The sequence below is a fragment of the Gopherus flavomarginatus genome, chromosome 4 (genome assembly GCF_025201925.1).
Source record: "Gopherus flavomarginatus isolate rGopFla2 chromosome 4, rGopFla2.mat.asm, whole genome shotgun sequence".
NCBI lineage: Eukaryota > Metazoa > Chordata > Testudines > Testudinidae > Gopherus > Gopherus flavomarginatus.
In genome coordinates, this window is record NC_066620.1 from 44,403,030 (window position 1) to 44,417,148 (window position 14,119).

The 14,119-nt window shown below is 40.0% G+C and overlaps 1 protein-coding gene across 2 annotated transcripts in view; it reads right to left on the reverse strand.

Annotated features, from left to right (window-relative positions):
* The window catches only part of UBR2 (ubiquitin protein ligase E3 component n-recognin 2), a 106,349-nt gene that overhangs the window by 18,135 nt on the left and 74,095 nt on the right, over positions 1-14,119 (reverse strand). For both annotated transcript variants that reach the window (XM_050951723.1, XM_050951724.1), the window contains exons 29-34: positions 12,763-12,944; positions 10,778-10,977; positions 8,918-9,011; positions 7,249-7,410; positions 4,022-4,119; positions 3,414-3,489 (exon numbers count right to left, since the gene is read on the reverse strand). In XM_050951723.1, the coding sequence (XP_050807680.1) occupies positions 3,414-3,489; positions 4,022-4,119; positions 7,249-7,410; positions 8,918-9,011; positions 10,778-10,977; positions 12,763-12,944 (812 nt within the window). The remainder of the gene's footprint in view (positions 1-3,413; positions 3,490-4,021; positions 4,120-7,248; positions 7,411-8,917; positions 9,012-10,777; positions 10,978-12,762; positions 12,945-14,119) is intronic.

Here is a 14,119-nt window from a genome sequence, read left to right on the forward strand (position 1 = left end):
CTACAGCTAGGTAGCGGGCTAGAGGGCTTGCCTCACTCTGCCCACCCAGCGCTCCAGTCGGGGAGCAGGGTCCAGGGCTCGCTCCACTCTGTCCAGAGCTCTAGTCAGGGAGCGAGTTCCAGGGCTCGCCCCACTCCGCCTGGTGCTCCTGCTGGCAAGTGGGGTCAGGGCACAGAAGCTTGCCTGCTCTCTGGCTGGAATGCCGGGCGGGTGGAGTGGGGTAAGCCACCCATGCCCCGACCCCGCTCCCCAGAAGGAGTGAAGGGTGGAGCAGGGCAAGCCCTCTATCTCGCTGCCCCGACTGGAGCACGGGGCGGGTGGGCAGAGCAGGGCAAGCACTAGGGCTGGAACAGAACCAGTGTGTGTGTGGTGGGGCTGGATGCTAAGGGGATGGGTCAAAGCCCACCCTTGTCTATACCCCTAGTGCTGACATGTCTAGACTGAGCTTGTCCTTTCCTGCCCTGCCTCCACCACGCTGCTCTCAGTGTGTGTGATGGGATACTGGCATGTTGTCCGCTTGACTTTAGCTGCTATTTATTGCCCATAATAATAGTTTACCATGAGCTCTAAAAGGAAATTGAGAGAAAGTGACTCAAAAAATGATATGTCATGTGAAGAAGCAGAAAAAAAGTGTTGACTTTAGTAAAGAAAGTGGAAATGTTGAATAGGCTCGCTAAGGGTGAAGGTTCATCACCCGTGGCTAGGGCTTATGGCCTTAATGAGTCGATCTTGCATACAGTGAAGAGAAATGAGGCAAAAATTAGAGCAAGTGTTGCTGCAAGTGCATCTAAAAGTGCTAAAGTGTCATTCTATACTCATGATACTACCATACAAAAGATGGACAAAGCATTGAACATATGGATTGAGGATGAAAAACAGAAAAGGGTTCCACTGGACAGGTCAGTGATTCGAGAAAAAGCTAAGAGATTGCCTGATCCCTTAAAATAGGATGCTGCACCAACTTTGGGGGACAGCAGTGTAGCCAAGGAATGTACTTTTATAGCCAGCGAGGGATGATTTGTGAAGTTCAAAAGGAAATATGGGCTGCATAATGTTAAACTGATCAGTGACGATGCATTGGCAGATCATGAAGCAGCAGCAAGTTTTCCACCCGAGCTGGCCGAACTCATTGAGGAGAACGAGTTAAAAACTTGCTCCGGTTTCTAACCTGATAAGACTGGCTTATTTTGGAAATGGATGCCAAAGAAAACCTCTCTTTCAAAAGATGAGAAATCTGCTCCAGGTTTCAAGGCTGCAAAAGGCCGACTGACCCTTCTCATCTTTGCAAATGCAATGGGGGATTTTATGATAAAGCCAAAGCTCATTTACTGAGCCCAAAACCCCCCTGCGCTCAAGGACAAAAATAAATATCAGCTACTCGTGTTTTGGAGGTCTAATCAGCATGTGTGGGTCACTTCAGTGCTTTTTATGAACTGGTTTCAAAATTGTTTTGTGCATGAAATGGAACGCTACCTGGCATTTAAGGTCCTACTGATCCTTGATAATGGTCTGGGCAACTCTGCAAGCCTTCAGGCTGTGCATCCCAACGTAGAGGTGGTTTTTCTGCCTTCAAACACATCACTCCTCCAGCCCCTTGACCCAGTTGTCATCGCAACTTCTAAAGTTTATTACACTTGCTGCACCTTTCACCGCATCCTAGATGCTGTGGACAGCGATCCAAGCTTAACAGTGACTCAGTGCTGGAAGGATTACAAAACAGCAGAGTGTATTAAAAATATAAAAGTCTCTGGACGAAATAAAGCCTTCCACCATCAATGCATGCTGGAAAAACTTGTGGAGAAAGGTAGTGACTGATTTTCGTGGCTTCCCCAAAATGCCACACAAGGTGAAGAAAATTACAGAGCTGGGTCGTAGTGGAGGGATTTGACAATCTCCAGGAAAAAAAAAGAGAGAGAGAGAGAGAGAGAGAGAGAGAGAGAGAGAGAAGCTACTTGAGTCCCACACCACCAAGCTCAATGAGAAAGAGCTGGAGGAGCTGATTCAGTCAAGCACCAGTGATGAGGACAGTGAGGAGCTGGAGGTGGCACCAAAGCTGCAAATGACAATGAAGAGTCTGGATAAGGGTTTTCAATTGGCCAAGGAACTATGAGACTTTTGTTTTTTTGGCTGAAGAGCCATTCATGGAAAGTAGTTTGAAATTCAAGAGAGCTTGATGGTGTGCTGTCTCCTTACAGGGAAGTTTACAAAAAGACATACAGAAGAAGGCCAAACAACTGACCATAACCAGTTTTTCCTCGCACATCTTCCACCACCAACCCCTAAATATAGGTATATTTCCATATCTCATAGAACTGGAAGGGACCCCGAAAGGACATCAAGTCCAGCCCCCTGCCTTCACTAGCAGGACCAACTACTGATTTTTGCCCCAGATCCTTAAGTGGCCCCCTCTAGGATTGAACGCACAACTCTGGGTTTAGCTGGCCAGTGCTCAAACCACTAAGCTATCCCTCTCCTCTTCTGCCATCTCCACTACGTAACCATGGGTGGGTAGCAACCCACCCACTTAGCATCCAGGCCCGCTGCCCCCCTACCCTGCTCCAGCTCTAGGGCTCGTCCCACTCCACCAGGCGTTCCTGCCGGGGAACGGAGTTGGGGCAGGAGGGCTTACCCCACTCCACCTGCATGGCATTCCAGTTGGGCAGTCCAAGCAGGGCATGCACCCAACACTACTCTCCTGCAGGAGTGCCAGATGAGTGGAGGGGGGCAAGCGCCCAATCCTACTCTCTTGCAGGAGCACCAGGTGGGTGGATGGAGCGGTGCAAGCCACTGCACCCCAACCCTCTGTCCCAAGTGCGTGCCTGGGGTGCCTCTTGCCAGAGTGTCTATGGAGGAGGTGAGTGAAGGCAGCCCCATCGTTCCCATCCCATCAATGCACACCCACCCGAAGTCAGGGCTCCCCCCCACACACACACGGCTCCACACTCCCCGGCCTCTCCAGACAAACACTCAGACTTCTGACTTCAACAACATGATGCTGAAACTGTATCAAGTTCATTTTCAACATCAATAAAGATTAGTACCTGTACTGTAATAAGTTTAAATTTCATTAAAAATTTTTTAATAAAACCTGTAGTACTGTACTATATTGTATAAATTAGGGAGGTCATCTTGTGATCCTGGAACCTAAACCCTTAAGTTCCATAGACTCTTGGTATTTTTTTTATGCGATTTCTATTTGCACGGTGTTTTGGGGGGGTAACAACCACTGTGCAAATTGAGGCCTGACTGTAGTGCAAAAATAGTGGTGTACAATGGCCAATTCTCAACATAAGCTCAGCTCCTCTAATGGAAGTGGGATTCGGAGTTCTTTGGTTTATTCAGCTGAAGCACTAGAGCACACATATCCCTGCTATAACAAAGGTATGAATAATTTTTAAAGATGAAATACATACTTTGGTTGGAAGTCAGGCCTAAATCCTTTAGGTAGCTGTAGCTCATCCATTTTTTCTGAATTACCACAAGAATTATCTGTATAAAAGAAGTCCAATAAATGCTGTAATTATATTAATTCATCTATATGTGAATTTTACTGCTCATGAAAGTTGCAGACTGACAACAACATCAGAAACTGAAGTTCTGAATTCCTCAGAATAATTATAACACAGGCAGTGGCTATATAAAACTTTCATCACATTTTTTTGCCAGCATCATCTCAACTGTACTATAGAAGGACCAGCTGTATGGAAAGTGTTAATTCAACCTTCATTGCCACGAAATTCTTTGCTTCAGTACTGAGACTGTAAACATGGTTGCCAGCTATTCAGTTGTGACATATGGAACTGGTACATTAAGAACTAAGTGGAGACCACCCAAGTCAATTCACATAGGAGCAGTTATCCAATGAGAACTTTCAGAGAGACTATCAACCTCATCTGGATTTAAATAAAATACCAGGAAGTAAAAGCCTCCATGTCTAAGTGATAATTTGCTGAGTCTCTTTTCAGTGACACAATAATATTTCCATACTTCAGGATATACAATATTAGATCTTCAGACTTACTAGCAGTTTCTTCATCACGAAGTATATATAATGCTTTGATTTGCTGGGATATTGTTCTTATCCATTGAGCTAGATTTGGTTGGTCTGAAAAATCCAATCTATCAAAAGACAGAATACATACATTTTTAAAAAATTAAATTATTTCAGAATATATATTGTGTTCTCTTTTGAAAAAAATAATGTGCATAATTTCTCCTATGTAAAGAAAGTTTGAGAAAAAAATCAGATTTTAAGATTATGAGAGAAGAAGGGTAAAAACCATAATTATACTTCAAATTGCAATAAACCATCACCATATGCCATCTTGACATTTTTAAGGCAATGGGTAATTATTTTTGTTTTTAACTGAAACACAGTTCTGCTTCATTGTGGTAGAGTATTTAGTATGTGTGCATATTTTACAGTTTACTTGGATTTACCATGTAAAGTACTACTCTTACTTTTCCTATATTCTGCAGTGGTGCATCTTACACATTTGCTGAAATCTCCTACCCCCTCATTCAGAAGACCAACTCACCGTGATAGCTATATCATCAAACACCTTATTCAAAGTACTATCTGTATACTATTATCAATAGGGATAATAGAAATTCACAAATCCTGAGATGTTAAGGTCTCCATAAAGATTTTAGTTTCAACAGAATCAAGTTGCATGTTTGAATTTTCATTAGGTTTTTTTGGGTTGCAAATATGACTTTTTACCCATGTTACAGTTAGTAAATTCTTAACCATACAAGTCTCTGTTTCAAGTTGTGTGGACATAGTTTTGTCACTGCCCCTGTAAAATGTACTTGCCGTGAGAAATAAGACAGCATTCAAGGAGGGGGATGAACGACAACTAATCCACATGACATAGTCTGAGTGTGATGGATTCTACTCTGGCAGAGCAAATCTCTTTAATGCAGCTCTGACCTCTTAATCTGATAATTACTGATGTTCACTCAACTACAGGTTCTGCCACGTGCCACTGTGCTACACATACCTTTTACATTAGATATTTTTTCTATAAAACCAACCTAAAATGTATGTGGATATCATTAAAAAATGTTTATTATAGTCCAGAACTTGTGTTACTGAAGAGAGTTTTGAACATATATGTGCGTCTACATAGGCAATAAAAATTTTCTACAGATAATGACCAAAACAAATATTTCTGGATTGCACAAAGAGAACTTGCTGTATGAAGTGTCTTTGAATAAAAGTGACTATGTAAATATATCTTTTTTCATGATCACAAAACTATTACAAATGCTAACAAATAAGCAATACTGTAATCTACAGAAAAGTCACCCTTCACCTTTTTAGTTTTATCTGCTTTGACAACATTCGATCTGGAGAAGCACCACAATTCATTGTTATGTGGAGACAGTACACTGCGACAGAGACAGACATACTGAAAAAGCAGCAAAGAATCCTGTGGCACCTTATAGACTAAGGGACGTTTTGGAGCATGAGCTTTCGTGGGTGAATACCCACTTCGTCGGATGCAAGTACACAAAAGCTCATGCTCCAAAATGTCTGTTAGTCTATAAAGTGCCACAGGATTCTTTGCTGCTTTTACAGGTCCAGACTAACACTGCTACCCCTCTGATACTTGATACTGAAAAAGATTGTATTCATGTCTTCAACTGATTTGTAGGGGCTTCCACAGCACTAATGCAAGATTTAGTTTTATCATAAAGAGGCACACTGATGTAGTCCACTATTATCAGTAACTTATAATAACTTAGCAGACCACAAAGTTTTGTGCTACTTAAAAAGAGCTTAAGAATTGTAGGTTTGTGACAGGGTGCTGGGCAACAACAGCTGACCCAGCACTCTGGTCACTGGAACTTCAATTAATTACTCTAGAACAGATCTTACTAAGAAGATGTGTGCCTAATTGATGGGTTGAGGAGAACTAAGGGGCTAATTAGGCCATTACACAGATGATACAAGAGGTACAAGATGGAAGTGGAAGAAGCAAAAAGAGAGAGAGCACTCTCCTCTGCTTGCCTAAGGAGCTGAGGGCTCCCTATGGACTATAGGGGTGAGGCTATATATTGTATAAGGATGGTGGAACCTAATATTGTAAATAAACTGCACTGGTTGTTTTATCAGCAAAAAAGGGCTACGCGCTGTTTGTGGACTTGAGCAGAGGCAGGAGCAAGTGAGCCCTGCCACATGTTGAAAATAAATACTTAATGTTTAAAACTTGTAATAAATTTATGTACAGGGCACCTATGCCCAAAGGTATTTTAAGTTCTTACCGAAATAATTAAAGCAAGAAACCACCATGCTGTACCCAGCAAAATAATGGAATTCATACATATGATTTAACAAGAATAATTTCTAGTTGTTTTGGAGATCTGCTTTTTGACTGAGGGAAATCTTTAGTGCCTGTGAGATCCTATCAAGTGGAAAATTCAACTTTGCACGTACACAAAAATACACACACAATAATGAGAGAGTCTCCTCCCCTGGTAGTTCGAGGGAAAACTCCCCTCCCTGGGGTGTAGAAGCAGCTATTCTTTTCTTTCTGCACCCACCTTTTCCCCAACATTCACCTTCCTCTCTGATTTTTCCTTCCTCTCCCCTTTCCGTCCATTCCCATTCTCCTTTTACAGTCCTTCAAATTTCCTTCCAGACCTTTCCTCTCCTGCTGACTCCAATCAGTCACTCTTCCTGACACTCTATATTCCCAATTCTTACCAATCATCCTCTCTTCCCTCCACACATTCCTCTGCTCATTTATCCTCATTTCCCTATCCCTTTATACTCTTGTAATTTACAAACCACAAAGCACAAGATGTAGCTATCTTGACTGAGAGCAGCCTGATACTAGATTCAGATTATCAAAATAATGGGAAATGGTGACAATTTTGAAAAGCTCAAGAGTTTCACATGACAAAATCTGCTGTTCCTGAGATGAGCAGCTTTTTAAAAAAATATCACAAGATTCTCTATAACAATGCGAGTTGGAAATTCTGTAGTCCATTGACTGTGTTTAATTCATATTCCAGTTTCATTGACAGTAAAGCATTTTAAAATTTGTTATAAGTACACATGCACCTCCCAACCGTGAAAACATTTACCATATCACAAGGCACTTATGTGTAGCTCTGGTAACAGACATGTGCAGAATCGGGCCCAGATTCTTTAGATTACACAGATATCTTAATTACAAATTTGATTTAAGAGTGGGCTTTTTCCATAGTTAACAAGGATACTTATAAAAGCAAACTGACCTGTTAAATAAACCTCTTGGTGGAGGAAGCAGAGGAATAACAGTGTTGCTTAAACATTCACAAAGAGGGCAAAGGAATTCACCATTTTCTACATCATAACTTGTATGCACACGTAATCTCTGTTGTCTTCGTTGCTCCTTTGCTTGAACAGCATCAAAATACCTTTAGAAAACATTAAAATACTATTTTATTGACAAAGATTAAATTAATGTATGAATCAACACGTACTGACATTTTATCCATGCTCATGTAAGAACATTATCTAAAATACATATATTAGATATGAAAATTACATTCTTGTTGATCAAAGATTATGAATTGCTACCTCTAGCTTATTTTTTTAACCCCAAAAAATTAGTCCAATGGACCTCAAAATCGCTTAAAGAAAGATTATTTTCAGGTTTAAAGATCAGGATTTTCTAGGTTTTTTTTTTTTTTAAGTAAGTTTGAAATAGATTGAGAGAAGACGGTTTTGGGGAAAATCCTAGACTTCAGGTTTATTCAGAAAAAATTATTATTTTAGCAATGAATAGTGCCTCTTCATTCTCTTCATGAAAATTTGTTCTCTGTTCACAGTTTTGTTGGCCATTGCAAGAGAAACCAAAGTACTAAGTTTTATGCAGTAATAAGTGCTCCAGAACTAAAGAATCAAAATTCCAAACATAGAATAGATCCTGAGTGCAGTGTGGGAGTCTGCTTGCTCAGAGCAGCAGAAACGAATCTTGATGTTAAGCCACTTGGGAAGTGGATTAAGCTAAATGAGAAAAGGGAACTTATTCCAAAATAAGAGGGTGTCCACATGGGAGTTTATACAGAAATACATATTACAGAATAGCTATTTTAGTAAATTTCCAAAGGTAGACAAGCCCTTACACGCTGGCAACTTCCACTATTATTCAAGTTCTTTTCCTGATCATAAACTATGTTCTAATCAGGAAACAGAAGCAATGGTGTAAAGACTTGTGACTAATCAATAAACTAATGAAGCTCAACATTTAAATACTGAATACTTGCAACAAGACATACCAAACAAAAATAGCAGTCTAGCAAATTAAAGAACAAACTCAGGGAAATACGGACATCCTACAAGCAGAAAAAAAGGCTATATTGCACAAACAAGTTATTCACTGCAAATTATTTGCTCAACTCCAGATTAAGCAAGAATTCAAACATTTTTTAAACATTAAAATCTAGCAACGGCTGTAAAGTATTGATCATTTCAGGATGCATATTAAATATTATGGCAATATCCTAGCATTATACAAATACTATTTACGTATGAAGGTAAGCTCTTATAGCTTCTACAGACATTATTTAAACTTTTATCCACTCAAGTTTAAAACTGTTAAGTGGTAAACTAATTTTTTTTTAAGTAGTAACAGCAAGCACGTAAATTCCTTCTCTATATGACAACTCATCAAGATGACAGATGCTAAACTATCATTTCTAATAAATCTTGTTTGCAATTCAGCTTTAATAGGTTCTCTCTTTTTTATCTTAGATATCTTTATTGGTCTATAACAGTCTTTATTTTAAATTATGTATTTGAAATCTAATCCTTCCACTGAAGTAAACATTAAGACTCCAACTGGTATTAGTGGAAGCAGGATTGGATCATGTCTAGTTCAAAATAAAGTTCACTTCTGTTAACTCTGAACATGGCAATTACCTTTGCCAACAGTGGGCGTGCATAATATGTCCACAGCTACCTGTGTGCGTTCCACATGACAGCTCTGGATGCATGAATAATGGGTCATATTTTTCTGCGTAAAAACAAACATTTTTGCATTTAAATCTTTCTATAATAAATAGATATTTCTAACATGTAAATATTTACATTGGTCATTTACATGCTTTATTAAACATTATTAAAGAATCACTTTTTTGATTATTCCTTTGAGAAAGTCAATTTAAAGCATACTACCAATCTTTACCAATATACTTTTTAGCTAGGTTATTTGAAACACAGTTTAAAGGCTCAGTTATAAATACATAATAGTTAGTTATTAAAGATGAAATAAAAAACAAACAGGCCCTGAATTTCAGAGGCACTGAACACAAGCAGCATCCATTCTGTTTAACTGGAATTTTGAGTGTTCAGCACTCCAGGGGGAGGGGTGGAAATCATGCCTACAGAACATGATTAATTTTATATAAGTGGAATAGAGAGGTATGATATAGTACAGAAAAATATTCTGTGTATTTGCATACAAGTAATATGAACGGAGAATATTTCAGATGAGACAATCCCAACCAACCAAAAATGAGCTGTTCCAGAAAAGTCTTGAAACCAAAGTGTTTTTTCCTGAGTTTCTCTACCAAAAAGAATCTAACAAGAAAAAAAAAAAACCTGTACTGAGAAATATTTTATACAGATTATTAAGGCATGTGTCAATTATACACATTAAATGAACTCACTGCTGCCAAATGTTTAACATAAATTCAGGCAAAGAACAACTGATATATGTACTATTTATGTCCTAACATAATATATCCTCTGTGTAGTGAGAGGTTATGGCTCAGGGTGATTTCTTAGGAGGGCATAAATGGGGGAGAAAATCAGGAGACTCTGATGGTATGTCTATGCTGAAGCTGGGAGCTAGTACTAACACGCTAAAAATATCAACGTAGGATGTTCCAACTCAAGCTCTCAAGCCTAGAGGATAGAGTGAGTTTGAAAGAAAGCAGGAACATTGACATTTATACTTTTAGCATGCTAGCCTGGAAACTGCTAATGAGTCTGGATAGGCAGGCTGTGCAGCTCACTCCCACCTGCACTGCAGACATCCTCAGGCAGAAAATTACAGGAGTTTCACTGGTTGAGGCAACCATGAAGCTGAGCCGGTAATTCTGCTCCTAACAAGCCTCCTCATGCATAGTGAAAGGTCTATTTGAAACACTGGGGCAGGCAGCTCCATTTGCAACTGTAGCTAGATATTAGAACTGCCTCTTAATTTATTATAGCATATTTTGTTTCAGGCTCTGCCTACCAGACAGTCGGGTATCTGCTAGATCTTGCACTATAAGGCTTCCAGTTACACTAATAATTGGGATGGAATAAAGAAAAACATGGGACTAACACCTGAAAGCCACTGAGGAATGGCTTGGTGTTACAAACTCAACCGGAAAACATTTAATGGCTTCACATGCACAAGCCTTTTAATAATGACTTGTTGATCATCTCCAATACATCCATATTGCCTCTCTCTCATTCCCATTATTCTACCCACGAAAATATAATGTACCTTCACCTGACACACCTCAGTTTTCAATAACTGAATTTATAATTATGACTAGAGGAAGCATGTTAGATATTATATTGCCTCTGTTTCCTAGCTACCACTTATGAGGCACGTTCCTAACAGAGCCAAGGAGCATTTTGCCACTGACTACGTCTGAGCTTGCTCACAATTATACAGTTAACTAATGAAAAGGGGCACAGTGGAACACATCTACTTCAGAAGAAGAAACAGGGCAGATACAGATGATTCTTTCAGAATGTTATAGTAAAAATATGAATACAACTTACCAGGATCCTGAATAACTTTGTTCCGGTTTTTAGACAATACAGTAGATCTCTGAACAAATGCTGCCAAGACCATAGCCCTGTTGTCCACTTTAACCTCCTGTTCTTCTTGACACAATATACAGGTAACAACCTGTCTCCGTTCAGTCACTCTAGTTTGCTTTGGCCCCAAAGCTGTAAGCTTTGTATCTGAAACTGTAGGACTGGAATCAAATTATACTAGTGAGTACATCATTTGACAATTATTTAAATTAGATCATGCTTTAAGTTTTTATTAGTTTATTGGTGTAGTTTTATGTTCATTCATTTTAATATGGAAATAAGCAAACATTTGTCATATAGTAATTCCTCACTTAATGTTGTCCCGGTTAATGTTGTTTTGTTATTAGGTTGCTGATCTATTAGAGAATATACTCCTTTAAAGTCCTGCAACTTTCCCTTGTAACGTTGTTTGGCTCCCCCCCGGCGGTGCTCCAGCCTGGGAGCAGGGTCTGGGCGCAGCGGCTTGCCCACTCCCCATCTGGAGCGCCCAGAGAGTGCAAGCCCTGGCACCCAGACCCCGCTCCCTAGCTGGAGTGCCCGGCAGGCGGAGCATGGCAAGCCCCGGTGCTCCAACCCCGCTACGCCCTGCCTCAACCAAGCTTCACAATCATTGGTGACTACAGTATTAAATTGTTTGTTTAAAATTATTTAAAACTTATACTGTATATGTATATAATGTCTTGTCTGGCAAAAAACATTCCCTGAAACATAATGTAAATTGAAGGAGGTTAATTCTTGTGGGGAAATTGGATTCACTTAACATCATTTCGTTTGAAGTTGCATTTTTCAAGAACATAACTAGGACATTAAGTGAGGAGTTACTACATATACATCCATGCATGTGTCCCCAAAAACCACTGTACAACAATACATTTCAGAGAGACCTTATGCCCTCCAGACGTTGACAACATGAAAATATTCTTGGCTTTCTTGAAATCATATTTTAAGTGTTTCCAGATTAAAATTGCAGTTAAATCATTAAAAATACGCTTGAAAGTAAAAGCTACAGAGGTGTATACAAATCTTAGTCTTTAGTTTGGCGTGTTTTTTAAAGTTTACAATTAGGGGGACAATAATTTAGTATCTAATTACACCTAGTACACAGGGGCTATATTAAAGATAGCATCCAAACGCAATCAAATACTGGAGGCTTTCTACCCAACAATAACGTAACAGACTGGTTTTGTTAGTTTAAGATGGCATTTCAACACTCTTAATGTAGGGGTTTTTTTTGTTTGTTTGTTTGTTTGTTAACATTAATGGTCTATTGTTGGGTTTGGAATACTACATTCAGGATTTCATAAGTACTACCATAGAGTTTTATAAATCTTGATTCAGACCAGATAAAACAGAAATCCTCCCCTGGAAGCAATGAAGTTTCATTTCTATACACTACCTACCCCTATATAAGTAGAGGCCACGCTTGTACTTTTCCCAGCTGTCCCCAACTGCTTCATATACCAAATGCCACATTTTCCATCTGCCAATCCCCCACAAAATATACCTTAGTTTGGATCTTCAGCTGGTTATAAATAATTTTTCCCCACCCCTCACAAACAGATACTAGTTAGTCCCACTTCCCTATGTCCAAAACAACTTTCTCTAGTATAATTAACAATTAATCATCATGCTGACCACACTTCCTGACCAAGATTTTATAAGCCAGGCAGGTTTTTTTTCCTATTGTCTGTTTAATTTTCTGAATCAATCAGTCAATCAGTCATAGATATTTAGTGCAATTTGGCTATAATCTTAGCAGTGTGCAGAAAAAAAGTGGTCTGAAAAAAGCAACAAATGGTCTGAAAGAGCTGGACAGTTGTCTGCTGAGAAAAGGAAATATAGCTTTTGAGTTCAAATAGAAAGACTAGAGGATATTTGATTTGAAAGTAACAAAGAGAGATTCATCAACTCTCTCAAAAGTTTTACTTAAAATGTTTTCCTTTCACCTATTATCGAGTACTCTGGAGGTTGAAGTAGCCAGTTCTTCTAAAGTCTGCTGAAAGAGCTCTTTGTTCTCATCAATGAAGTGCCGCTGCATCTCAGACATCTGAGCCATGATCTTCTCTCTGCGCAGCCTAGCAATCTCAGCTTTTCGCTTCCTCTCAGCTTTGTCTTTATCTCGTGAACCCTGCAATTTTATTGTTCAGTTAAAATTTTTTAAAACATATTACAATGGACCAAAAACGGTTCCTAACATTTCTGTAACTGTTGTTCTTTGAGATGTGTTGCACATATCCATTCCAATGGAGGTGTGTGCGTGCCCCGAACAGAGTTGCTGGATTTTTTTCCCTTAGTTGTATCTGTTAGACCAGCTCTAGCGCCCCCTGGAGTCACGTGCTCATAGCGTCGGTATAAAGGACCCTGACAACTCCGCTCCCCTTCGGTTTCTACTTACCGACTGTCTCTGAGAACGGGGACAGAGGGTAGGTTTTGGAATTGACATGTGCAACGTATCAAAGAACAACCGTTACAGAAAGGCTAGTAACCATTTTTTCTTATTCAAGTGCTTGGACATGTCCATTCCAATGTAGGCGACTCACAAGTAGTTGCACTGGAGGTGGGTTTGGAGATTAAGGACAGGCCAACTGTAACATAGCCCAGTCAAAGCTGGCATGCTCTCTGTCCTGTTGTGTAATGGCATAGCGAGTCATGAACGTGTGAACTGTCAACCAAGTTGCCACCCTGCAGATGTCCTGAATTGGAACTTGTGCTAAAAAAGTGGCAGAGTAGGCTTGGGACCTTGTAGAATGCACCGTAGGTTAGCCCGGGGCAGAATATCCACAAGCTTGTAACATGCTCTGAGACACTAAGTAATCCACGATGAGATTCTCTGTGCAGAAATGGGGAGACCTTTCATTCTTTCTGCTACTACTATGAACAGCTGAGTGGATCTGTGGAATGGTTTGGTTGTTTGTATGTAAAACAGACAGGGCACACTGAATGTCCAACGAATGGAGGCAATATTCTTCTCTATTTTCATGTGGCTTATGGCAGAACACTGGCAGAAAAACTGCTCGATAGCAATGGAATTGCGAGACCTCTTTCAGAAGGAATCACGGGTGTAGTCTCAACTGAATGTTGTGTTTGAAAAAGACCGTATGTGGGGGCTCCAAGGTAAAGGCTTGGATCTCTGAAACCTTCCTGGCCGAAGTGATGGCCAGCAGGAAGCCTACTTTCCAGGGGTGATGCAACAGCGAGCATGTTGCCAGAGGGTTCAAACAGGGGTCCTGTGAGCTTTGACAGGACAAGGTATAGGTTCCACATGGGGATGGGATCCCTGACTGATGAAAGAGCTAGACTTTG